Genomic DNA, 27,773 nt, shown 5'->3' with positions numbered 1-27,773 from the left:
TAAGTAATTGAAAATAATACCTTTTTGGACAGGACTGGGAGCTTTTTTCTGCTTATTTTTGTTTGGTGTGGTTTTATATTTGTTTTGAGGTTTTTTAATACTCTGGGAAAAATCTTTAATAAGATGCTGAATTCAAACACTAATGGAATTATGGAAATGAGACTATCAAACACTCAGCCAAAGATAACAAGGAACAAAGAGGCTGGCTTCTGAAAGTGAAAACCACTCTCCTCCAGTCTATTAGATTAGCCTGAGACAGTCGACAAGACAGTTAATTACAGAAAGTGACGTGATGAATAGCATTTATATGGTCTTCCAAAAGTCTTTATTAAAAAGTCCCAGACAGCAAGTTAAAGAAACTTTTACAGACATTAGGTAGCTTTGAGGCTAGAACTCAAGGCCAGAGCTAGACACCAGCTGACAAGGGAAGCCCAGTGTATGCTCATATTACCAGGCTTCATTAAGCTTGCTTTGTAAAACCTTTGTCTTTAGAAAGGTGGGACCCAAAAAGTACAGAGGTGAACCACATCTGGACATGCCATGAACAAATTGACTGAGAAACAACTGTGCAGCTCAATACTTCATAGGTATCATCAGCCTCACAAGTTGAGTCATTTTCAATGAATGGGACACGCATTTCCACCTGAAATTTGCTTGATAATGTAAAAGGAGAAGAAAGAGAAGAGATATAACAAAGGTTTAGTATTCCTCTAAAAGACAATAAAGGTCACAATGCTTATGTTCCTGAACACTCTTACCTGTTGAAGGGCCCTTAAAGGCAGGATTATCCTCTGCTGCTGGCACAGTGGGAGCCTTGCAGGCAAACTTTTGCCGGTGCTGCTGCACATGGTCCCCGGGACGTGCGGCATCCGCCTGACTCCCTTCACTGGGCTGCACCATCCAACTGCTCCCCGTGCTCTCCGTGGAGCGTGTGGGACCCTCATGGGGACTTGTGGCCATCCCAGAGTCACCTCCAGGGTGGGGTTTGTACCGAACTGATGGGGAGCCCACAGTAACAAGGCTATTCACAGCAGAAGGGTGGACCCCCAGCAAGTCAGGCTCATCATCCTCAGGGATGGGGTTGTACCATATTTCTCCCTCATCGTCTGCATCGTTCTCCTCGCCCAAGTCCAAAGCAGTGCTCCTTGGCATGGGAGGGCTCACGGTGCTCAGCAGGGCACGGCTTCGCACAGGGCACTCCTGCCCCACTGGTGATGTGGAAGGAGCCCATGGCACTGCAGGTTCTGGCAGCAGGATGGGAGATTTGGGTACCGGAATAACAGTCCCATGCACTTCCTTACAGGCATTTTCTTCTTCCAGAGGAGGGGGAGGTCGCCGGTGCGTGCTCTGCTGCAGCCAGCTGCGTTTCTTAGAAACGGTAATGCTGTTCACCTGTGGCCTGTGCTCGGGGACCTCGCTGGCCTGGGGGCACTTGGGCTCCTTCCTGCTCCTCGAGGCTATGTAAACATTTTCTATTAAATCTGTTCCCAGAAAGAAAGACAAAAAGAGAGGGAAGGACAAATATTTAGAATATCGGTTTGCTTTTGACAGACATTTGCTGTCATATAGCGCTTGCATGAGACTTCATCCGAGAGGACAAAAGATAAGTTGATATGATCATAAAATTAGATTTCAGCATGTCAAAGCAGAATGTGCACATAACTAATAAAGAGTCAGGCTTGTTTGGCTGTGTTTTTAATACCATGTAATTTAGAAAAATGTCAGTGAGATAGCTCTGCTGAAAGGTCATGCATACTTACATAGAAATGGCTGCTTTTCTCTGCCAAGTTCAGGCACAATTGGTTTGAAAAGGTATTATACAGTATTTCTTCAGTTTAGTTATGACAATGAAGAAATAGTCCCTCCTTTTGGTGTAACATACTGCTTAAATGGCTACAAAACCCCCGCACATTCACTTTCAGATTTCTATATAAATAAAGGCGAAGCTACCTCTTGCATGAAAACCTTCAGGAAGCACTTCCTTATCAGTTTTATCCTACAATTAAGACAGAACTATCCCCTGATTGGGGGGGGGGGAACACACACACAAAACAACACACCATTATGAAACGAAGGAAAAAGAAGAAATTTAGAAAAGTTTTTACACATCATAAATTCCATGCAACAACTAAACAAATTCCACTGACTGTTCCCTAAACTTGATATAGTTTCTCTGAAGCAACTGCCAAACATTTAATTGTGCACTGACAGAGCCACTCACACTTGAGCCCCCTGTCAGAGCACATCCCAGCTCTGCTCAGCAGCAGTGCCATATGCTGAGGAGGCTGCAGGGCACCACAGCAGCACATCCTGGCAGGGGAGCTGGGACCACTGCAGTAGGACTGGAAGGAAAGGTGCAAATACATCAAAATTAAAAATAGGAAACAGAGGTCAGATAACCCTCATGCTCCTCTGCACAGGAGGATGACCCAGACAGGGTTTCCTCAGCCACTAAGGCAGAATAGGGATAACTGGGCTCTCATAAAACAGACAACTTGTTTTCATGCAAAGCCCTCTGAAATCAAAAACTCCAGATAGGGGCAGCTATTTGTTACGGCTTGAATATCATTCCCAGTGAAGAATTGTTTACACACCAAAAATTTACGTGGCTAAAATAGGGACACCTCTCTGGACGACTCAAGGAGTAGCTCTGTAAACCCAGCCAAGTTTACTGTAGAGAGGAAGACACGAAAAAGACTGTCATTTGAACACCTTTCCTTTGACCCTCTTTCTAGGTTTTTAACGGCTTGATAAGATCTGAAACATCAACATTTTATTTGATGAAAGATTCATCATTTGGTGATTTTTCAAAAGGCTGAGATTTGCTTGTTCAGCTAAACTGCAATATAATCACTGGTTGTGATTTGAAGAATTAACATGTTTCAAAGAATTAACAAAATTAACGGCGCCCATTCTAAAGCCTGTGCACACCTCCACAGAAGTGTTTTGCTACACTGAGGGCCTAAGCCCAGAACCTGAGGACAACAGAACACAGATCTCTGTCAAAGTTTCTGTGATTTGGCAACAACCGTATTCCTTCCCCCACCCACAGCCTGGAAATGTAAGCATACCATTGTAAACGTTCCTGCTTACAAACTTTCACTACTGTTTCAAATAAGAACAACCAAAAGGATAGGAAACTCTGAAGTAGGGACAGGGCTATGCCTACATTTCCCAAAAAGTCTGTTTGGATAGAGGATTTCTTGGGCAGGCATTCACCTGATTTTGAGAACTATCCCAAAGTCCTTGCTTTCATCCAAGGAGTGGTCCCTGATCTGGTGACATAAATAGATGGAACATCCAAGAGCTGTATTTCCACAAACAAAAATATCTGCTACTTCCTGCTTTGCTGCAGAAATGTGGGCCCTTCCGCACTGGTTGATAGCCTACAATTTCCAAAACAGCAGGCTCCTAAGAAGTGCAGTGTGCCTAAAAGTCACACATCTGGTGTCAGCCTCAGGCTGCCCTTCAGTCCCAGAAGCAGCAAACTCAACTTTGTTTTCAACATCCATCCGGGTATCTCGATAACAAGGCATCTGCAAAAGCTTTCTGCAGAAACATCAATAACCACGAACCTCCAGCCCACTCCAACAGTGCTGCTGCCTGCAGAGACACGCCACCTACCACGCTACTCCGATCGACCCCATCTCTGAATTAGCCAACTTGCTGCCAGAGGTCATTGATTGTAAATGCTCTCTGACACTCATCCAAATGATACACTTAAACATACATCTCTCAACTGCAATTTCTGCAGTTGCTAACAGTACTTGCAAGCACTGCTTCCCCTTTATTCGAACTTGGCCCTGATCCTGAAAGCCCTTATGTCTGCGTTTATTTTAGTAACAAACTGCTTCACTTGCAAGTATCTGCACAACCAGTGGCTTGATATCACAGAGCAAGTTTTCAATGTTGTTAATTGTTACAGAAATAAGTTAATTTTACATAAACACAAAGCTTTGAGAGACATACAAGTCAGACACATACTTTTTCTTCTAGAGCAATGTTACATTCAGAAGGATGCTGTCTACTGAGTATTTTAATATATATTTCATATTGTATTTAATATAGTTAAGACCAAGCCTCCATACAAATATGGAACATGCCAATGGTTCCTTTTCAAAAGGCTTCAATACGGTATTTAAGAAGAAAAAAAAAAAGTCAGGTGCTCCCTTCACATTCCGCTCAACCTACAAAATATTAAATAAATCAGTATCTCAAAATAAGCCACGATAGTATCAACACCTGTATGCTCAGAAACCAAAGATTCAATGTTTCAGCTCAGCTGAAGTCAAAACTGTGGTTCTGCCTATCCCGTGGGCACAGAAAATACCTCACCGCGGTACCAAGCCCCTCTTTGCAGAGTGTATGGAAGCGGGGAAAAGCTTTTTCCAGCCTCTCCATATATGGATCAAACAACCCACAGTTCTTCTGGCTGATCCTTAAGCACGTTCTCTTTCACCAAGTTTCTAGCAAAAGCATGAAATACACCTACTGTGTATTTAAATGGAACAACGGCAAAACTGAAACCCGACCTGTACGGAGTTCGAGTGCGTCTTTAAAAAACGAACAAACCAACCAACCCCAGGGGCAAACAGCAGCCAAGGAGTGACAAGCAGCTGTAGAACACGCACACAATGCGGGTCTGAACTCCAGAACCTCTCGCTGTATCGAGGGGTTCTCACTTCCCAGTAGGGGCGCAGGTACGGACGGGCCGGTGCTGCCGCCGAGGGTTCAGTCGGGACCCAAGTTCCGAGCCGGCCCCCGGCTCCGGGCAGTGGGCTCGGCGCATCCCGGAGCCCGCGGGGCTCCTGAACCGACCTCCCGCGCCCGGCAGGTGGAGGAGCGGTCGCGGCGGGAGCCGGAGCCGGTGCCGAGCAGCCGGAGCCCCGCGGCTGAGCCAGGCACACACTTACCCTGCGGAGCGCAGACCCCGCCGTGGCGGTGCCCGGCGCCCGCCGCCGCGCCTCGCTGGGACCTTCTGCCGCGCAGCTTGGAGAGCGTCCTGCGGAGCGGGTCGGCCATGCCCGGCGCTGCCCGCCCGGCGCCCTCAGCGGGCGCTGCCCCGCGGCCCGCGGGCACCCGCAGCCCCCCCGCGGCGCGGCGGCCCCGGCGGCGGCCCCGGCGCGCGCTGCCCCATGGCGCCTCGGCCCCGCGCGCCCGGCCCCGGCCCCGCCGCGCACATACTTGGCATAGCTGAGCGGGGTGAGAGGGCGCCCGCACTGCGCATGCCCGCCCGCCCCGCCCGCCGCGCGCGGGGGTCGCCCTGGCCCGGACGGGACCGGACCCGGCAGCGGGGAAAGGCCACCAGAGCGCCGGGACTGCGCACCGGCAGCGCGGAGAGGCCACCAGAGCGCCCGGACTGCGCACCGCCAGCGGAGAGGCCACCAGAGCGCCGGGACTGCGCACCGCCAGCGGGGAGCGCCCACCCGAGCGCCGGGACTGCGCACCGCCAGCGGAGAGCGCCCATCCGAGGGCCCGCACAGCACACCCCCTGCACGGGGCGCACTCCCCATCAGCTCCCCGTGCCATCTCCTCCGACACCTCGTGCGTGGCGTTTCTCGACGAACGACCAAAGCAGTCACAGCATGTTTTAAGTACTTTTGTTCCCTCGATGTTCCTCCCCTCCGCCCCCAGAGAAACAAATCCGTACGCTGCGAACTTAAATGTCCCCTCCGGGCTCAGGCCCTGCGTGGGGCCGCTCCCGCTGCCCGGCGGGTTTCCCGCAGCCCCGCAGGCCCAGCGGGTACCCGGGAGCAGCAGCTCCGCTGCGGAGCGATGCCACCGAAGGACATGGAGCTGGCCCGGTGCTGGTAGTCTTTGCTATCCCAGCCAAAATGCAACACAAGTGGAAGACAGCGTTAGAACAGAGCAAATAATGCACTGAGGCTGCAGCAGTGGGCAAAGATTCAGTTTTGGTGTATGTGCTGCTCAGCTACATCCTGCATTAGTTCCATTAGCAAAAGCAGAGCACTTCAAAACCAATCTTAGGAAATGACAGGGCATTGATTTTTCTACCAAGATAAAGTACTAAGACAATTTTTTTCATTAACTTCTACCTCGGTCTACATCTCCTGCGTTTAATTTCATTATAAACAGCTTCAGGACTGTATTTTGCAGCTTTTCATGTGACATACATTACAAATGATCAGCAATGTATTTGTTTTGTGGTGGGTGAGAGCAGAGGACCCATTGCCATCTCCTACCCATTGGTGGGAGGTTGGCTGTCACCTCCCCGTGGGAAGCAGCCAGAAACAGGCAGGCATTCCATACATCCTGCATGCATCCAGCATTGCCTCAAATACTGGACCATAGGAAATACTCAGGAGGCATCTGCAGCACATGAACATCAAACATACTCACACATTTCCTCTCTTTTAATTATTTGCTCATTTGAAACTAAATCTTCCTGAAGAACAAAATTAGATTAAAATTTTGAATTTTTATATGATACTGATAGTAGTAACCCAGCAATACCTGTATTTTTACAATGTAAAAATGGCTCATTACAGAGGAGTTATGATTTCTCTTCATCTAAAATAAATCTCACAATAGTTATCATATGTCACAGTGCAACAATCCCACTGTGGGTTTAGGAGGGGCAGGTCCTGCCTGATCAGCCTGATCTCCTTTATGACCAGGTGACCCACCTGGTGGATGAGGGGAAGGCTGTGGATGCAGTCTACCTGGACCTGAGGAAAGCCTTTGCCACCATCTTCCACAGCACAGTCCTGGAAAAGCTGCAAGCCCATGGCTTGGATAGGGGCACTCTCTGCTGTGTTCAGAGCTGGCTGGATGGCTTGGCCCAGAGGGTGGTGGTGAATGGTTGGCAACCTGTCACTAGTGGTGTTCCCCAGGGGTCAGTATTGGCCCCAGCTCTGTTTAATGTCTTTGGTGATGATGTGGATGAGGGGATTGAGTCCACCATTTGCAGATGACACCAAGCAGGGGGGAGTGTCGATCTGCTGGAAGGCAGGAGGGCTCTGCAAAGGGACCTGGACAGGCTGGATAGATGGGCTGAATTCAGTGGTATGGGGTTCAACAAGGCCAAGTGCTGGGTCCTGCACTTTGCTTATAACAACCCCATGGAGCTCTAAAGGCTGGGGATGGAGTAACTGTAGAGCAGACAGGCAGAAAGGGACCTGGAGGTTCTAATTGAGAGGAAGCTGAACATGAGCCAGCAGTGTGCCCAGGTGACCAAGAAGGCCAATGGCATCCTGGCCTGTATCAGGAACTGTGTGGCCAGCAGGACCAAGGAAGTGATCTGCATGAGCACCCTGTCTCACCTGCACTGACTTTACTGAAGCTATCAGGAGGTTAGCTGTGCCACCAGCACATGGGTTCCTGAAGCAAAGGACATGCATTTGATGTCTGGGAGAGGAAATGTGCCCATTTGAAAACACCAAAAAGATTCAAAACAGCTAGCAGCACAATTTTGGGGGTTTTCTGCAAGAAAAATTGTTACAACCATTTCAAACTGAGCAGACTAGCCTACATCTACCTTGGCTCTTACCTTCAGACCTGCCGATTTTCCACCTGTTCTAATGAAAAATCAGATTCCTTCTGTCTAAATGTGCCTTAGAGTATCAGAATTATTTTCCTAAGGAATAGTAACTTGCTTCACTTAAAGTAACTGTATGCAACTTATAGCAAGTTCCTCTAATTTAGGAGGCACTTTTGAAAATTTTTGTTATTTGGATATTTCTTTTTAGAAATTAAAACAACATTAATAGAAAGTAGGTAGAGGCCAGAGTAAAGGACCAAATCCTGCAAAGATCTGGAGTAGTGGCATTTGATGTGCAGTATGTACTGCCTTCTCCCATGAGTATTAGCTATGGAAACAAAAGCAAGTTCAACATCATTGTGTTTTCCATGCTGCTTCACACAGTATTTCCTTCATGTTCTGTATGGTTTAAAATGTTAGTTTAAGCATTTAGATTATTCCTCTATGCAATAGGCACACAGGAAATAGCTTGGTGAAAAGCTGCCAATAGTTGAGTCTATAAACACAGTTTGATCTGTATCTCAGAAAATTGTTTCCATTCCAAACTGTGGTTACAAAGCACTTTCTCTTGTTGGCAGCTGGATTTTTTTAAAATCCCTATGCATTCTGTATTTGCCCAACAGAGTTGGCGTTGATCACATAAAAAAAAAAAAAAAACAAAAACCAAACCTGCAGATAAAATAACATTAAGGATCTGGCTGGAACTGACTTGTGCCAGTGGAGTGAGTCAAAGCTGAGTTTTCGTTTTCAGCTCAGCCTGTTTTGTTCAGGAGCTGCAAAGCATACAGTGCTGAATGTGAAACCTTTAACTTGGCCTTCCACAGAAAGTAAAAGCTTCCTCAAGAGGATGGGACTAAAGCTTGCACTAACCTGAAGAGGCTTCTCTTCAAGGAGACTGGCAAATATTTGAGACCAGTTAATGTAACTTTTAAGAGAATTTGGTATTCTTCTGAAGGTACAAAGAGCAATGTTTTTAACCTTTTTTTTCATTAACAGATTGTGATTTCACCAATTATTTAATTTTTGCTGAGTTGATAATGTGAGAACTGTAAATAACTGAACAAGGAAAAAGTCAAACTTAAGTTGGAAAAAAATGCATTGATGAGAAGGAGATCCGTGGTGAAGATGCTGATTGATAGGTAGCAATGTGTGGGCACTAATACAGTTGAATAATGAAATTATGCAGATAAATATTTCCCAATAAAAGACTGAAAAATAACCTTTCCAGCCTTGCTGACAGCATCAAAAATCAGCTCTGCCTCAGTAGATAGGGTGAAGAAGTTGTGCTTTCCTAAGTACACAGGCTTTAACTTCTGTACGCAGTGGGGAACTGGTTTTCAACTGCTCCAATCTGACTTTGGAAAATTCCATCCCTCATAGCCTACAAGACCTCCTCAGATGTATCTGAAATAATAGTTTCTTATTAATTTAGGATGTACCTATGAAAAGATGTACTTTATTTTACTTCAGTGGGATTCATTTGTGTGAGTAAAACTAAAAGTGTCTGGAAACGTGAATGAGTCTCCTTTTCATTAAATCTTAACAAATAAGTATCTTTCTTCTTTCAAGACCTGTCGCAGACAGAGGGATAAAGTGACAACTATATGACTAAAGTGGAGCTGATGACAGCTGGGAACTGGAAGCATTTGAATGCCCCAATAAAATCTATGAGCACTCTTTTTATTGAAAGCGTCTGCCTTCCTGACATCAAAATGGACTGAAATAAGAGTCCCATGAAACTCTATCAGGCAGCAAATAGCTGTGTGTCTTATCTCCAGCCTGCCAAATGACTGATTTCTCTCAGATGCAGACACCACTACAGTCATCCACACCTTTGTTAGCCCTATTCCCTATTTTGAACTGGCCAGCCGAGGCACCCTAGAGGCCCAGAATACAGCTGCTTATCTTAAGAAGACAAACCAATGGGAGAATAAAACATTTATATTCTAAACCTGATGAGGTTGCTAGACAACAAGCTGGACAAAGCTGAAGGTGTCCATTACCAAAATGGGTCTACCATCTGCTCCCTGGTCACTGGAAATATGTGCAGTTGGAACTGGCCTTTTTAAAAGCAGATTTTAGAGACTCCAAGAGCAGTTGTTTGGCTCAAACCACTGAATCCCTCTTAGAGAGCATCCTTGCCAGAAACCTTCTTACATTGTAACTGTTTGAAGAGGCACGGCTGTCAAGATCTTACACCTGGTGCACTTCACCTGCATTGCTTTTGCTTGGCCATGTCCAACAAAACATGGTGCATGCTCCCAGGGACATGGTCTACCTGACCTGTTAAAACTAATTAAAATTAAAGAGGAAAGGATTTTAAGAGCCAAGTAAGGCTAGCCTTATTCAAATGAGCAGCATGATGGAAATTCTGTTCATAGCTATCAACTTAAGCAGCATGAATGTTCACAGCTCTGCTTTCTGTGCTTTGTTTAAACAGAAATAAGACAGTAATTCATGCTCTTTTTAGTATCTTACACTTATTTTTTTAAGTTAGTATTTGAATTTTTGGAGTATGCAAGCTAACGTCTCTATGAGCTTTACAAAACATGTCATTGAACTACAGGGCTGTCATTACCACCTTTTACTGTGACTTTACAGCATACCACTGGCATGGTAGGATGTCAGTCTCACTGAAGATATGCTAAAAATACCAAAGTATTTTGGATACAAAGAAGCCAAAGCATTACCCATACGGTAAAAATAATCAGTATCATGACCATCATTACCATTAATTTCTCCTAACACGGAGACAAAACCAGCGGATTGGCGGCACTTAACCTTGGTTGAAGAGAAAGTAAACACCAACAAATAATGTAGTACAGCGGTCAAAGGAAAACCAGATTCAGACTTTTACCCAAAACATCAGATGATTCTCTGTGAAGGAAATGAAATTCCTAAATAAACATTTCTCTGTCTATTTTGTCTCTTATCTTTAGACCAGTACTGCCCCAGGAGGGCAGGGAAGAAGCAGAACTCTCACCCATGTCCACCGGTGATCTGTCTTTCTCCTCAGCTTTGTGCCTTCACAAAGTCTTCACCACCATTCAGGCTCTCACAGTGTTTAGCTATTAATCCAAATTTAGATTAAATGTAGCATTTGTGAATCTCATCCCCCACCTCACTGGAGCTACAAAGTTTTTGAGCTGTGTCATGTAGCAGCCTCCATTAATACTGTGGGGGACCACAGTACTAACTGACAGACCCTTAGCACAGAAGGGTCTGCCAGTGCACTCAACACAATGCAGGGAATGTTGCAAAGTACATCTGTCATAAATCCCATTATCTACAGGGCCCTAAAACCTGCTGCATATGCAAAATTTATTTATTAAAAATCCTGCAAAACTTAAAACACTCTAAGGATATCTTGTATGACTTCCAATGACCTACTATCAGCCAAAAAAGTGCCAGAATGGGGGAACACATTTAGTGAGCATCTTCTTAGGGAAATCCACTATCTTAACGTTCCTTTCTTCCACTTCTACCAGTAAAAATAGCAATTTTTTTTTTAATCATCCATCTCAAAATTCTGAGTTTCAAGTCATAGCAAAGTATAGAGGACTTCTAAGTGTGGTAACAGGAATGGCAATATTTAAAAAGAGAAGTGGAAAGGTCCTTAAATTGGAAGACTGATCCTTTTAAAGAACTGTATATGGTGTGTTGTGCTCAAAGTACTTACCATAATCACAAGGATGCCTTAAAGATATGTTCTCACAGTCTTAAATTTCAAGCAACAGATGTGTCTGTAGGCAAAATCTGCCAATGACTTTCATAAGTTTAAAGGACCTAGTCTATTTTTCTCTTTTATGTAAGCTAAATAATTTTATGACTTAAAAAACTTTATATGTGTGCACACATGATCATTTCATTATAGTTATTCTGCATGTTACAAAGCCAAAATAAATTGGGGGAAAAGAAAAGCCAAAGAAACTCAGCATATCACCTCAGGCTGCCGAGAGATCTATGGAATTTCATATGTGAAATATTCTCTTTCTCTCCATTGTTTGTGTGTGAAATGGAGAAATCAGAGAAGTTAATGGTAAGAAACTGTGGATGTTTTATTCCATGTCCTGGAGTACACCTATCAATAAAACTGTTTCATAGAAGAAAAAAGTTTTCCTGCTTTGGATAGCCAGTATGGAATACATATTTTGACCTGATGAGCTTAACTTGTGAAGGGCAGCGCAGCAAGGAAATTAATACTTGCTCCTGCTGGCTGCAGTGGGGAAAAATCCTTCATTTGCAAACTTGCCAGAGTTGCTGCCTATCATCTGCTGACAGTTTGCTCCCAGAACTCACTCACTTCTGTGATAACAAGGTATGACAAAAGCACAGCAGCTGATGGGAAGGTGGCATGGCCAAGCTTCTTTTAGGTATTAATGTCCATCATACCATTCCATCACCCCAGGGAGACAGAATAGAAGCCAAGAAAATGGAGGTGAAAAATAGATTTGAAATCTCATTTGTGCTCCCTTAATCACATACCTCCTCCATTTGCTCATATTCAAATCAATTTGGTTTAAATATCTCAAGTTATGTGATCCTACTATTATCCCAACAGCCTCACCAGTCATGTGGTCAGGAAGCATTTCCAAATATTTAACCCAAATATTAGTCAGCTATTCTATCTCATCATGTCTCATGTGATCTATTGATGTAATGACCTGCTAGTCTTCTGTGGCTGTTCAGAACATGGTCCTTAGTGGTAACTCTCCATGCTCAGCCTAACAGTCCACACACAGCTGGTGGCAGAGGTGACACCAGGCACTGGCAGAGAGACCATCAACCAGTCCTGCATGGGTTCCTCTGAGCTTCCAGGAATATAAAATATACTGGACAATAAAATTTATATTTAAATGCAATTTACTCTTTCAAATAATTGAAAATCAATTTACTTTTCACTTTGAAATATTTTCTGCATGGGAGTGGAAACTCAATGTGTCAGCTGATTTCAAGTAGATGGGAAGGGCTACAAAGGCTTCTGTGCTTTCTCTAGTAGGCACTCACAGTAAGGGCACTCCTCAGGTGAGACCTGTTACAGAAGTGTGAGCTATTGAAAATATTCAAAATATTTACATTCTTTAGTGGATAGAAGCACTGCTTCATCCTAATCTCTTCTCTAATTACTTGAGTTTCCAGACATGTCACAGCATAATCTGCATAATGTCCACAACAAAGACCCACAGCATTTTAATACAACAAATTTCACATGGATATCACAGTGGTGGGGGTTCTGAAAGACCAGGTCATTTAATAGATTTAATAAATTTTTCAATGTATATTATTCCTTGTTTAACTCCTCAACCTTTCTTCTTATTGCTACAATTTGTTTCCCAAGGGTCATATTCTTCTCCAGAATGACAAGACTCAACAGTATGTAAACAAATATATATATATTTAAAGTTAAGCTTCTGGGTTTTTTACATTGAACTGTGAGATCTAAAATGACTGATTTTTTTAAAATCTATTTTTAGGTGAGTTTAATTTTGTGTGTTTCCAAGCACCAGTTTCTGCTCTGAAACATCATGTGCAAGGTCGTTTTCAGTGTTCTTCCACTTTTGTCTGGCAAATTACCCTGTTGTCTAAATATGAAAGAAACACAGCTAAACCGGAAAATGCTGTGTAAAAACAGAAATTTGCATGGGAGGGCCATGGGCAGAGGGAAGTCTGAAACTAAAATTACTCCAAGTGGCTTTTTCAAACTGTGTTTCCAAGGTGACAAAAACCTCTTTATTGCAAGGCTGTCCATTTATCTTGTACAGTTGCCAGGATTTTGATCTAATTTTTAGTTCTGAAGAACTAAATTTATCCCATTCCTTCTCAAAATTAAACTCAACCAAACAAAACAAACCAGGTTTTAACAGTTTGGTGGCTTCTCTCTTTACAACCAGCAATAAAGGAAAATCAGGTCAAATTGTGAATGTGACAATTTTAGCATCCCATTGGAAGATGTATTTCCAAATAGCACATTCTAATCATACATACAGTTCATCAGGTAAACACCTCAATATCATCAACACCTTGTCTTAGTATTCAAGGCCCTCTTTTGCACCACACGTTGTTCTTTATGGACAAAATATGTAATGTTCCTTTTTCTTACCCAGTCCTGCCCCTTCCTCATATCAACATCTTGCTCTCATAGAAAACGCTCAAAAATTTGACTGTGTCATCTTATCCCTCCACTTTGCCTGCTTCTTAAGCACAAGAAATCAATCAATGGTCTAAGCCAGCATATTTTCCCTTTCTAAACAACATATGGGCTCAATGAAGACCCGTAGGTGTTTACCTGCTTTACCTGAAGAACATCAGAGAATGATGCCCGCCCTGTTTTACCTCTTGCCTTATCACTTCCTCACACTGTCACAGCTGAGCTTACTGCAGGATTTGGGACAAGTGCCATGGCATAACTTCAGGGAAGATTCATTTCCTGAAGTGAGACTTTACCATTTCTAGTCCTCACATCCACCGTGGTCCTCACACACCTCTTTCCTGGGGCCTTGGGAAGGCTTTTCCCGTAATGCTCCCAGGGCCCTGGGCTTTGCCACTCACAGGCCCTATCCAGATGGCAAAATGAGTTTATTGGTCTTTTTGTCTGTCAGTTACTTAAAACAGTCATAGCAGTCAGCAACCTCTGAACACAGACAGGTTTACTGCTCATTCCAATGGCAACCCAGACCTCCAGGATTCATTGTGCACAGACAGCCAACATACAGGGCTGGTTCCACTGACTGCCCTCACCTCCTCTGCCCGCCCAGTGAAAACCAGCTTGTGACTCACAAAGCCGTCCTGGTGTCTTTGGCATTTCTGGTTCCACACATCATTTGAGAATGACAACAGTTGTTACAGATGGATGTTATGAAAGACTGCTTCCCAAGGAGGCATTTCCTTTGCTGCTGACAGGCATGAGCTCTGTTACTTCCCATGCTCAGTGCCATGGCTGCTGTTGCCTTAGAGATCAGAACCAACTGATGAAGAATCTGCTCTTCCCAGGCATCAGGGTCTCCCACAGAACTGGTTGATGCTCATCTTTCACCATTAAGAAGTCCTCCTGTTGGAGACTACTGCCAGGCAAGAGAGCCAGCACCAGAGTGAGCATCAATTGCTTGTGCAGAGACAAAAGTGGCAGAAACTGCAGGTCTGACACTGGAGTGCTGCTTGTGCCCTGCGGGGAGTGAGACAGAATGCACAGTGAGCAGGATTCCAGTGCACAATCGCTCCATCAGACTGACTCTCTTCTCAGGTAACATGTAAGACACCAGCTTTTCCTTCTCTAATTCAGGGTACTTCCCAGAAACCTAAAGTCAAACTACTTGTTCCTGATGCCAAGTCTTGCCAGCACTTAGTGTGCAATGTAAAGGAATCCCATTAGAAGATGTACCCAAAACATCAAAGTAACAGTGTATATTTTAATGTCTGATTCAGCAAGCACTGTGGAGTCAACTGTCTCGCTTAAAGCACACTGCACGTGGCGTTGGTGTTTATGTCTGAAAAGCACATCCATCTCCACTGCCTGTCTACAGCCTCCCAAGACTTTTAGCCCAGTCAGCAAGGGTGAGTCCCACCTTATTAATGCAGCTATGGCACTGCAAATCTGTGCATCTCAGCCCCTATTGCACTGGCTTGTGCTCTCCCTGGGAGTTTGTATACAAAATCTCTATTTTTTAAACACATTCATAAATGTTAACCTAAAGCAGAATTTTATTTTGCCTGTCAGCAAAGAACATCTGGGAATGAGCAAATCCACAAATCCCTTTCCTTACTTTGCTTTTAGGTGCACGACAAGGCTTCAGCCGCCATCAAGAAACAGGCTCAGTGCTATGACCCCAGCACTGTAAATTCACATATGCAATTAACTCGTATACAGCAGACTTTTCATTGCCATAGTGGAATTCACACATAGCAGAACTCAATACAGATTCTTGCAGGAATGAATGCAGCATCTCTAAGGAGAAACAATACCCATCTGGAAACTGATAAGAAATGATCAGTGCTGCAATTTACTTTCACTGCCATTCTCCACCACCGTTTGTACTTAATATAAGAACCAGTGAATCAATTAATAGGAAAAAAACAGTCTAAGGTGAGGAAAAAGCTGACTTTAGGAGGTGATATTGGTGTGCTACCAGGAGCAGAAACATTGAATGCAGTTGTGTTTTTCCCAGCAAGGTGTATTTTGGGGTGCTGTGCATGTAGGGCCCCTTGCATGAGCAGGGTGTGCCTGCACAAGTATTTTGGTTTGGATCAGGATGCAGCTTTTGAAGAGACTCTCCCTTTTCAGCCTGGCATGCTCCACTTTGATTTTCAGAGTGCACCAGCTGGATTCCTTTTAGATGAAACTCAAACGAGAAGATGCACTCAGGAGTGCATTTGATGCACTTGGCCTGCTGCTGGGCATTGCTCCCATGGGAGCAAAGCTGAGCTAGCACACACCACAGACTAGTTCACCTTACACAGGCACATTTTGCTATTGTGCCAAAGGACTTATGAATACAAATGTAGCCACAGATTAAAGGGCATCCTTTAGCATGGTATCAGAAGTAGAACTGATTGCATATAGCTTCCCAAAAACCCTATGGCATTAAGTAGGGGAGTCAGAAAACCTGCTTATTCTTATGAAAACAGAAGAGCTACTAATTTAGCAAACAAAAACCATACAATGTAATTGAGAAAAACAAACAAATGCTCAAGATGGACTGATCATCTAAAATGGATTATTTCCCAAGTACCAGGAAAGTATATTTCCCAACCACTTATATTTCTGGTTCTTAATGCTCCAGTGTGTATTCGCAATCTGGGATATAAACACAGTTCTGATGGAAAATCCTGTAGTAGAATTTCCCAGGAATTAGTGTTATTATTAACTGTCATAGTTTTTCAGGTTAATTTCTGAAGAATGATATTAAAATCTAAGGGACTTCTGCAGCATGAGGAGGAAAAGCAAAAGTGAGGGTCTACAAAATATTCCCAATATAAAATGATTGATTAATTTAAGTCCCCTCATGTTATTTACTAAACTCTGAATTTCAGAGCAATCAAAGAAGACAACTTTGTAACCCCCAGCATTACTGTTCTGCTGTAGCCAAAGCAGGCATCAAGTGAAGTTTCCACCTACCATGGAACATATCCAGGACCTGGACACATTTACCCTTTTAAGCAAATCACAGTAAGTATTTGCACAGTGAATAAGACCATTATCTTTCAGCTTTGTATGTTGCCAAAATTCTGTGAAAAATTAAATAAGTTCTTTTAATTAAAAGCCTAAACACATTCAGTGGGTCAGTTCCATCTCTAGGACCCCCATTGCTTCTCTCAAGTGTAAAGGTAGTTTCTTTTCATTCCTTCTGAATAGTTGTGAGAAAAAAGTTGGTTTAAAGGGCTAATTTAACTTCTGAGTCAACTGTTAAATCCTGTCCAGAGTTACCCCAGTACATCAGCAACACAATCCTCAGCATAAGGCTGCTGCAAGGAAACTTGGATGCGCTGCAGTCGAGGAGGTTCTGTTACCAGACAAACTGCCCTCAGAAATTGTCTTTTGCTATAATTCTGTCCTTTAGCTTAGAATTTTTTTTTTTAATTACATTAAAGTGGTGGGTTTTTTCCCCTTGGCTATGCCAAAACAAAAGAACCAAGGCAAAACCTGAGGTAAATCACATTTTATAACCCCAAATACATCATCCTGAGCCAGGTACACCTGTGCTGACATGACAGTCCTTGCTCTGTATGAACACAAAACTACAAACCATAGAACTACTTCAGAGGGTTATATGCTTCCACTAAATGGAGAAGAAAGTTACAAACTCTCTTGTTCAGCTGCATGTTTTTGCTGATTTCTACCAGTTCACAAGTGCGCAGAGTTGCCAGCACTGGCAGAAGGTTGGTGGTGTGGGTTGCATCACTGTCTTACCTTCCAGCACTGTGTTAAAGTCAAGAGGTCTGACAGGAATGGTGGAGGCCCAGCTGGTCTGGGGCAGCCAATGGGCTGGGCCACCTTGGGGAAGGTACATTCCTGCCTTATTTTTGTAACCTTCTATGAAAGAAGGTTAGGAGTCCATGGGAAAATTAGATAAATGCCACTTTTCAAAGCCAATTCTTCCTCACTTTCTTATTCTACAGAAATAAGGGGTTTTCTTGAGTGTTCTTACATTTAAAACAACTACAACTTTTTGAAGTTGATAAAATCTTTTTTCTTGGCTTTTCTCTACTAAGTTATGAACTCTGAAATTCAATAATTGGTTTGTCTGAAATAGAAGTTTAGCATGACATTTAACCATTCATTATTTTCATACTGATTTTCACTGCTTTGCTGAAGACAAACCCATTTGACTAAAATTGTGTGCCAAGTAATTTTTTCATTATGATCCATCAACGAAAGAATAACCTTTTTAAAGAAAGGATGGTAAGTCTCCCTACACAACATTCAAAAATCATGTGAAATTTACAGTGTTTAAAAGCTGTTTAAAATGCCTTTGTCTACAACAAGATACTAAGAAAGAAAACAAAATAGATGTGTACTGTTTCAAGAAACTTTTACTCAAGTATGAGAAGGAAAATTAGAAGGGAATCGAGGTCTGTGACGTAGAGCAGAGCTGCAGATTCAACAGGCACGGTGCCAGCGGGTAACGAAAGCGCTCTCTGCTGGAGCAGCACGGCTGGAAAACCAGCAAATGGGGGATGCAAGAGCAAAATTACCAGTCACAGGTCTTGTTTGCCCAGAGGTGTGGTGGGTGATTCTACCAATGGGACAGTGCCTCTTCCTGCTAGCTAGGTGGTAGTTTTCTAAGACAACAGCTGTCCCAAGAAGGCTGAGAACAGAGAGGGAAATTGGGGATCCCCCAGCTGGAGGAGGGGATGATACACACCTGGTATCCTCGCAAGGTCAGAGCAGAGTTCGTTTGTCACCGACTGAAGCATTCAAGGAGCCCTAAATTTATAGACTCACAGTTTGTATCAGACAAGTCTCCCTGTTTCATCAGCACTGAATCACTTAACACATGCATTGCCAATTTGAGGTGTCAGTTACACTTCTGTGGGGAGATAATACAATGACTCTATCAGTATCAATATAATAATTCTATAGCATGTAACTGTGTTGTCTTATATAAGTCTGTGTGTTGCTTTATACAGATACTTTGAAAAATTAAGTTGCTAAGGTGTAAGCAGTACTTCATTACTATGTCAAAGAACATGGCCACAAGGCTTATTTCAACTCTCCCAGAGATACAGCTTATGTACAAGTATCCAAGAGGCACTCACAAAGATTCCTGTGAGAAAAAGCCACTAATGGTAAGCAAACCTTAGATCTTGTACAAACCCCAGTATTCCTAACTATTAAAACAGTATGTTTTAAACAAGCCTTTCCCATTGCCAACATTAAATACACCTCTTTGAAACATTTTGGACAATATATAAGCTCTTAGTCTCACCAAATACAATTTTATCAGTCCTAAGGAAGGGATTACAACAGAAAGTGACATTTTCTAGACCAGAATCCTAACAGAAAAACATATTTTTTAAAAACCCTTCTTTAGATCTTTAAGTAGTTGTGATCCTTTCTATAAAATAAGGGAAATTAGTCCCTCTAATTACCTTGGTTCAGTTCCTTAAAATACCTCTTACCACCTTGTGTCAGAGAGGTTACTTTTTAACAAAACTGGACCATGTTCTGCTTCCAACAGAAAGACTCCCCAGTGACTTTTGTTGGCACTCTGCAGCTGGCAGGGGTGTTTGTTTGGTGGGCTGGTTTGAGGAGTGTGTATTAATCCTCTCCTGAAAAGTTCTATAGTTTAACTTCCAATTACACTTTCCTGGGGTTATGCTGTATTAATCCTTTGTTTTCTTATCAGTCCACTTGCAGCAAGAAACATACGGTGGGAGAAGTTATGGGAAGGTATGAGAAATCAGTGTTCAATCCAAAGAATAAGTTCACTTTGTTAGAAGACAGCAAAACACAGACTTCTTGTGTTGCTGGTCACAGCTACAGTAAAGCAAATATGTGATTTATCTTTTGAGCTACCAAGACTAAAGCATTCTAAAGATGAAGACCACTTTGTTTTCTAAGTGAAGAGCACTGATAAAATTATTTGATAAGGATCAAAAATGTTTATCTCCATTCACTGAATTCATTACATTCTTCTGTCAATCCAGCTCCACAGGTCCTGGCTTCCCTGAAAATTCCTGCTTTCTTCATAAGTGCCCTGAAGAAAATAGTTCAAAGGAACCATCAGCACAAACCCATTCCAATCTCTGGTGCAACTCTGCCTTCCAGGTCCAACTGATCTTTGCACATTTCTAACAGCAACACAAATTCTGTGGACTCCTTTGAAAACAGCATTGCTTTTGGTCTCTGACACTCTCAGCATGAAGAATTAGCTCACTGGAATCTCTACCACTCCCTTATTCCTGCTATTTCTTGGTTCCTAACTATATGACATAAATTTTTAGAAAGTGGACCTCTGCTACCAACACGTTTGTCTGAGGAACAGAAATATTTCCTGAGTCTCCTGTGTTCCACAGGAAGCCTCATGTAGAATGAAAACACTGTATTCCTTGTCAGCAGTTTTCTGTATTTTGGCAATATTTTGCTCTACAGAAATCCTGCTTTTAGTTCGGTGTTGACATTTTGAGACAGCCACAGCCTGCCCAGCTGATTGCTGCCTCTTGCTGCATCATTTGTTAAACCTCATCTCAGTCAATGCATCCAGAAACCCCTTTGGCAGTAATGGAATCAGATTTCTTAGCCATGTGCCTCCCCCCATTTCCTCAAGGGTTTTCTAAATGCATCCTACTCTAGTGCTTTTGAGAGTTTTTTCCTCTGCAACATTTGCCTTCCTGTGAATTATAAAGGGGAGTCAGCATCTCCTCCCAAGCATGCCTGCACAGTCATTTCTACTCGTTGCTGTAGAGCAACTCATCCGTCACCAAGCTCACCTCCCTGGGGCATCGGTACCACCAGGCTTGTGCCTGGGCCGAATGGCTGCTGCAATTTTTCCAGCTATTTGGAAACCAACCTTTCAGATTTTCCCAGTCTAAGAAGTAATTGTGGGTGTCCTTAAACAGCATCTCTCAAAATGGAAATGCTGCACTGATGTATCCATCACCAGGAGTTCCCTTCAACTGGTTCAATCACTATTTAATTCTTCAGGAACACACACTTCAGTTGTAATCCTCTTCCATGCTTTTAAGACAGTCCTGTGCTGTTCTCACATCAAACCCACACCCAAAGTAAAAGCAAAAACATCTGTGACCAGTAGCCAAAGGGGTTTGGGTAAAATCAGCAAGTTGACACAGAAACAGGCACAAGAGCCTTTCAAGCCTGAAAAGAAAATCCAAATTGTACTGTGCTGGTGACTGAAACCATTGCATCTTTATCCAAATTCTGCCATGATTTTCTAAGATAAGCAAGCTGGAAAATGAGCTTCCTGTCACCAACCAGACAGCACTGCACAGCTTCTCTTTCTGGTGATAAAAATTCCTCCTCCTGCACCAATTCCAGGTTCACAACAAATCACTCTTTATGGAACACACTACATTTCTCTGGATTCACTTTCATATTGACAGCCTTAAGCTTATCACAAACCATTTGTAAATGAATCAGCATTTCAGCAGTGTCAGTACGCATCAAGAACAGGAACAGCAGTGTAACAGAGGGGTGTCTTGTCACAGCCTCCCCATTACTATTCTGGGAGGAAGCACTGTCTGCCACAAAAGCCATTGTCCTCAATACATGTACTTCTATACTGATGTGGATTCTTCTTCTACAGATCATCCTGCCTTTCTTGGAAAGCCAAGTAAGAGCTGCTACTGTGTGAGCATCTGTAAGCAACACAATGTGCTCAAAGCAAGTTAATTCCCTCCTAGACACCTTTATTCTGATTTTGACAAATTTTTAAGAGAATTTCCTCAAATCAAACACATATGCATTTTTACTGTCTTTTTTCCCATTATACATAATGATCATAATAAAATTTGATTCATTATAAAAACAGTAGAATGAGTTAATAGAGGACTAATTTTCAGAGGCATCTTTCCCATTTGTCAGTGGGGGTGTATATGTACTCTCACTGACTTCTCTTGAAAGACAATCCAGGATAAACTGTTGTACAGTTAAGAGATTTTCTGAACATCTGAGCTATTGGTCTAAGTTTAGTTAGTGTTCATTCACACATTTCACAGAACCTGATGAAGAGTAGACAAATTTTCATTATTACCTGTCCAAACCTACCTGTCTGTTTCTTAAAATCTTTTGAGTTGATTCAGAAGCTGCAGCACTATCATTTCTCTCATCATCTCCTCAAGATGATGCACTGAAGCATCTCTACCAAAAACAATTTGCGGCTGTAGAACCAATCTGCCCAGATAACTCAGCATCAGATAGGCTCTCATAGCCTTGTTTTAGATGTCTTTCTTACTTTAGAACAAGCAGCACAGTTGCTTGTGCCATTTCTCCTGAATAGGGAAGCTGCCACGGTCACTGCTTACAATGAAGACTTCATCAACCTGTAAATAATACAATTTATCATTTTTCTCCCAGATTAGCCATGCTGGTTTTCTCCTTGGAAATTGAGTATCAGATGGTGTTAACTTTGAGACAGCTGGATACTACATGTATCATATAATCTGAAAACAAAAGGAATGATTGACATGGCAACTTCCTGAGCTGTTATGTAGAATAGCAGAGCCAACAATACAAGGACCAAAAGCCTCCTTGGTCACAGCATTCATGGGAATGCATCCTATTTCCAGAGCTGCTGACATTAACCTTCAGCTCTAATGCTCTTCAAGGAGCACTTCTCTAGAAAACAGAACTACTGTAATACCTGATAATTAGGCAGTCCATTAAACAGTTTATTTCATGTAAAATCCTGCAAATTACAAGAAATGGTGTCATTCTTCCTACATAAACCTGGAATAAATTCTGTACCTGCAGGTCAGCAGATTTCTCAAGAAGTGTCTTGCTAGACATGCTATAATCTGCAACTCACTCTCTGGACACAAACCAACCCTCTGAGACACTGACTGAACATCTGCATAGGAGCTTCCTGCTATTCCCTACCCTCAGCTCTCCAGGACAGATTCAGTATAAACACATCCTTGTTAAAAAAGGAGCACAAGCAGTTGCACCCTCAGCTTAGCTACTTTAGGACAGCAGGCACACTAAAAACAAAATAATACACACACACCCCAAAAAACATAACCCCACAACCCTCAAAACCGGGTTAGAGTGAGCCTTTTCTTTCAGAGACTTCCCATTCAGCACTTCAAGTAAAACATCCTTCATTTCTTTGTAAGCAACTCTCACAGCAAGTATCTGATCTCAGACAATCAGCAGCTAGAGATCAGCTATCCAAATAGCTTGTGACAATCTGCATCCTGAAGTGGATAATGTAAGGCTTTGGAGACATGCAAGACATGAAAACGGCTATTCCTGTAAGAGAACCAGTCTGCTTTACATGGCAGTTTTTAGTGGAAGTTTCACATGTTATTACTACAACGAAGGAGAATTTAAATCAGCACTCTAGAGAAAGCAAAATACAGGCATTTCTCATTATCTCTCAACTCAACAAAATGTAGACATCCACAATTCCTGAATTATCCTGCTGCACTGGCTGCCCACCTAGTAAAAGCTCCACTTCAGCATGCAGTCACATTTGACTGTGGCGAAGGGATCTTTATCCCAGTTGGAACTTCACAGCGTCATCACTAAGACTGTGAGAGGCCTTTCTCCCTTCCAACTCAAAGGCCAGCTCTGCCCTGCTCCCTGCCAGCCTAAAACTGCTCTAGCCCAGCATGGCAACTGTAGATGGAATACTTTGAGAAATCCTACACAGAGTTGGCACTCCATCAGGATGTCATGACAGCATCCCTCATCCTGGAGCTTGCCAGGACAGTGTCCTGTATTTGGGATTGTGCTAGGAGAGGTGGGCATGGGAAACCCTCAGCTGTAGACAAGTAGCATTTTTTTAATTGTTTCCAGACTAACAACACCGAAGGTGGAATGTATCATGGATTTGGCCCGACAGCCTGTGAAACTGGAAAGGAGCAGCTGGGGACTCTGCAGGCAGACAAGGATCCAGAGAAAACATTATCACACTGCCAAGGCTAGAACTGCATAACTTGTTGATAATTTCATATATTCACTAAAAATAGACATTTTTCTACATGTTGAGGTTCAAAGGATTTTTTAAAAATCAGTTAAAAAACCCCTAACATCATATTAGCATATAGACATACAGAATCTGTCCTGCCAAAATAAAGCTAGTCCAAGACAGAAGGAAAATAGAAAACACAAATGTTTACATTAAAAATTTAATTACATAAACTTCTAGTAGTAAGCCCTAATCTCACTGCAGACTTCCCAAGGCACAGAATCTTTATTTGAAAACAAATTTAGAGCAACTCTTCCTTCAATCCAGTACCAGCTGGTACCTTTTCATAAGCAGACCCAAAAATCCACGCAGCAGGATGTCACAAATGCACCATAACTGACTAGCACTTTTAGAAGATTACCAACTGTTTGTACTGAAATAAATACAATTTGGCAGTAAAGACTATCACAGCTTTGTCATAATTTTCATCCACATAAACATCTAGATTCTACTTTCTGTTTCAGGAAGAACACATTAAATGCTTCAATTCTTCCTGCATCAGTTTAGTCTCATGTTTCACTGATGCAGATCCCATAACACCAAAAATAACTATCAAATATTAGACTCCATTATTAGGTCCTTTTTTTTTCCAGGTTGTAGTTGCATATTTATTTAAACGAAAAAAACCCTGAGAAATCAGTTGAGTCATACATCCCTAAATGGCAAACAGTAAAGGCTTCATCCCTCCTATTCACCAGGCATGCAATGCAATATTTATATCGCAGATATTTTCAAGTGTAGTTTTATTCCAGTGACATATCTGCAGTCTATACATACATTTAAAAACAATATGCGAACATATCACAGAACCTAAAAAATCTTCAGTATATACTCCTTTATAAAAGGTTTTGACACAATGGAAAATCAGTCCAGAAAAACTCATGTTACCAGGTTGCTTGATAAACACAATATTATGAAGCCCTGTAACCTCCATAAGCACAAGTGTCCATCACAATGGATCCCTCTTTTAAATAAACAGGTTTAAATTTTGTTCAGTAAACAAGTTTCTGTAACAACACTGTCCATTTAATTTTGTGCTTTCCAAAAGGCAAGCATACTACAGAAATAAAATTCCCTATCTGATAGGAGAGATATTTGGTAAACATGTTATTTGTTTCCTATTCTAGCAGAGGAATCCAAGTTCACTGAAATTTTCATTATGTCTAAATCCATCACACTCTGCTTATACCTTCTTCTTCTTCTTCTTCGCCTGCTCTCCAGAGTCTACTTTACGTTTCTTAGCAGAAGCTGGTTCATCATCTTTTTCACCATCTTTAAATAAAAGACAGAGTTAATCAAAATCAGCAAAGCCAGTAGTTTGTCTCAAACACCATCCTTGTCTCAAAACAACTGACAACCACATCTTAGAGGCCTAGAAAAAAGACACAGCAGTATTAATTGACAACATCCTCATCTTTGGAATACAAACAGTATGTGGACAGAACAGGAAAGGTTGTCATTACTACCACAGACCACTGAGGATGACTAAGAGGAGGCTTTATGATGCTGTACAGTACCTGTTCTAAAAAACTTAGTATTTTAATAGATAAGAAGAAAAGCTAGAAAAGGACATTTTAGAAGCAGGAAATAATGTCAAGGTCAATTAACCATTTATCTTCTTACTTTGGATGAAGGCTGACTAAGAGAAATGGGAGGGGAGGGAAGGGGAAGAACATACAGAACACATGGAGCAAGACATAAAAACTGCCACTGGGAAACAACACCCAGAACCAAGAAAGGAGCAGGACAGCAGAAAATCCCAATTCTTTGGAAAAGGTTTTCTGACAACTTTACTGGTGAACCAAAACATTGTGTGTTCTGAAAGCCCGGAATTTCTTCTTTTGCTTTTGTTCTCTTGGTTGTTGCTGGCTATTCTTTTTCCATCAATTAAAAAAAAATTCCTCTCCCCTGTCACGTATTTACTTCCCAGACTACCATTACCTTGTACCATGACTAAAAGTGCAGTAAACATTTTCTTCAGTAGTCTGTCACATGGACGTACTATTTAATTCCCCTCTTGGATCCCAAGTTTTACAAACATTATAAAAATAATCTGACCTACGTCTACACCCAAGCTCCATACAGCAGCACCGGAAGAAGCTCTCATACCACCTTGTTTCAGTAGTACCATGACTGAACCTGCCAGTTTCACAGAACTACAGTTCTACAGTTTTTAATCCTTCTCTGCTAACGACAATGGAAGAGGAGCGGACAGACTGCTTGAGGGTCTAGCTAGTTCTCAGAAAGCCGAAACATCGGCACTGCAGGCCAACCATCCTCGGAGCCAGCGCGCTCTGCCCTCGGGCAGCGCAGGATGCAGGAGGGGCCCGCAGAGCTTTCCCCGGGCTCAGGGCGGGGCGGGCTCCGCTCACTGACCCCGCACGGGACCGCCCGCGCCCTCGAAGCACACCCAGCCCGTGCGAGGCACGTCAGCCTCACGCCGGGGCCTCACCCGATTCCAGGTGCTCCTGCTCCTCGTCCGGCAGGAACTTGGCTTTGCCGGCGGGCCGGGGCGCGTCGTCGCCGTTGTCCTCGTAAATGTTGGACCACTTGATGGCCATGTCGAGGGCGGGCGCCGGCGGCGGCGGCTTCTCGGGCGGGCTGTAGGTCTCCGGCGGGGGCACGGCGTTGCTCCTCCATAGCTTGAACTCCCGGGGGGGCTGCGGGAGAGATCAGAGCGCCCGTCACACCGCGCCGGGGGGCCGGGGCGGCCCCTCGGCCCGCGCCGCGCCCCCCGCACCTCCTCGGGCGCCCGCAGGACGCGGCTCTCCCAGTCGATCTCCTTGTTGAGCGGGTTGTAGAGGAAGGCGGGCGGCTGCGACACCCGGCGGAACAGCTCGTCGGGCGGCGGCAGCCGCGGCCTCCCCGGGCTGCCCCCCGAGGTCGCGCCGCCCTCCGCGGGGCGCTCGTCGGGTTGCGGCTCGTCGGGCTCCGAGTCGGAGCTGGAGCTGCCGTAGGCCGCGAAATAGCCCAGCGGGTCCTCCCCCTCCGCCGCCATGGCGGGGCCGCGCCTCGCACCGCCCGCGGAAACCGCGCCCGCGCAGAGGGTTCCGGCCCCGCAGCGGGACCGCGCCGGCCTCGGAGGCACCTCGGCCGGCTCCGGGGCCCGGGACGGGGGGAAAGCGGGAGCAGCGAAAGTGGACCCGCCGGGGGATGGAGCGCTCAGGCCGCAGAGCGAGTTGCTGCCCTCCAAGCGACCCGAGGCAGACATCGACAATGAGACACGAAACCGAGCAAAGCTCTATATCTCTCCCTTTTCATACCCGCAGGCCTAACTAGAGGGAAAACAGCGGCTACCCCAGAGCAGACACAGCGCTTCCCATCGCCTGTCCACTGGGGTATCTTTACTGCAACAGATTGCTCAGATTTGTTTGGAAAAGTTTCTACCTTGTGATTCATATGTATCTATCTGTTACTGCATTAGCTAAAATACTCATTGATGGTGTTCAAATAGCATGATGTTGTGCCTCGGGAGGTTTAGGTTGGGTATCAGGAAAAATGTTTTCATCCAGGGGTGGCTGGGCACAGAACAGGCTGCCCAGGGCAGAGCTCCATGCCTGACAGAGTTCAAAAGGGGTTTGGACAATGCTCTCAGGCACACGGTGTGACTCCTGGGGTGCTGTCCAGCACAGGGCCCAGAGTTGGGCTCAATAATCCTGACAGGTCCCTTCCAGCACAGCATATTCTATGATTCTGTGTTCAGATTACTTATACTACCACAGAAGCAGGATAAGGTTTGAGCAAGGGGTTTTGGTTATAATGTGATCGATTTCTTTACTGTAAAGATAACTAAACCATGTCCAGCTGACCTCTCATAATGAATACCATGATCATTATTTTGAAAGAAGCCCTACACACAAAGGGCAATGAAAACAACCACTGAACTGAGACTCCACGGTCCTTGCAACATTTGCAAATCCTTTTATGAGTCATGCTCCTCAGTACTCAAAGTTTTTGTTTCTCCCCCACTATTAATAAAAATTTTAATTTAAGAATGAAGTCAATATATGCATGGCTGGAAGCAACACTTCTCACATCTGTAGGAAGCTGAGCAGTACAGTAATTTGAAAAAAAGCAAGAATCAGGTTAGTATACCAGACATGAACCACAGAAACTAATTAAGCAGC

The 27,773-nt window shown here is 43.6% G+C and overlaps 2 protein-coding genes across 7 annotated transcripts in view; both read right to left on the bottom strand.

The window, feature by feature from the left end:
* Window positions 1–5,176, bottom strand: part of SYDE2 (synapse defective Rho GTPase homolog 2) — a 29,442-nt gene extending 24,266 nt beyond the window's left edge. The window contains exons 1-2 of the mRNA XM_071565794.1: window positions 4,914–5,176; window positions 759–1,481 (exon numbers count right to left, since the gene is read on the bottom strand). Of these exons, the coding sequence (XP_071421895.1) occupies window positions 759–1,481; window positions 4,914–5,022 (832 nt within the window). The 5' untranslated portion in view covers window positions 5,023–5,176. The remainder of the gene's footprint in view (window positions 1–758; window positions 1,482–4,913) is intronic.
* C10H1orf52 (chromosome 10 C1orf52 homolog) lies at window positions 1,467–26,695 on the bottom strand. 6 transcript variants are annotated; one of them, XM_071565800.1, is made up of 4 exons: window positions 26,387–26,694; window positions 26,099–26,306; window positions 24,836–24,918; window positions 1,467–1,481 (listed from the first exon to the last, which is right to left on the bottom strand). In XM_071565800.1, the coding sequence occupies exons 1-4, from the start codon at window positions 26,642–26,644 to the stop codon at window positions 1,476–1,478; spliced, it is 555 nt and encodes a 184-aa protein (XP_071421901.1). In that variant the 5' UTR covers window positions 26,645–26,694; the 3' UTR covers window positions 1,467–1,475. The 6 variants fall into 6 exon arrangements, with proteins under 6 accessions (XP_071421901.1, XP_071421896.1, XP_071421899.1 ...); XM_071565795.1 differs by lacking the exon at window positions 1,467–1,481 and adding an exon at window positions 12,620–14,663 and having other exon boundaries at window positions 26,387–26,695; XM_071565798.1 differs by lacking the exon at window positions 1,467–1,481 and adding an exon at window positions 17,844–18,422.
* Between the last annotated feature and the right edge of the window lie 1,078 nt (window positions 26,696–27,773).

This window comes from Pithys albifrons, chromosome 10, assembly GCF_047495875.1.
Source record: "Pithys albifrons albifrons isolate INPA30051 chromosome 10, PitAlb_v1, whole genome shotgun sequence".
NCBI lineage: Eukaryota > Metazoa > Chordata > Aves > Passeriformes > Thamnophilidae > Pithys > Pithys albifrons.
Note: the sequence above shows the minus strand (reverse complement) of the source record. Positions and strands in the feature narration are given on the sequence as shown.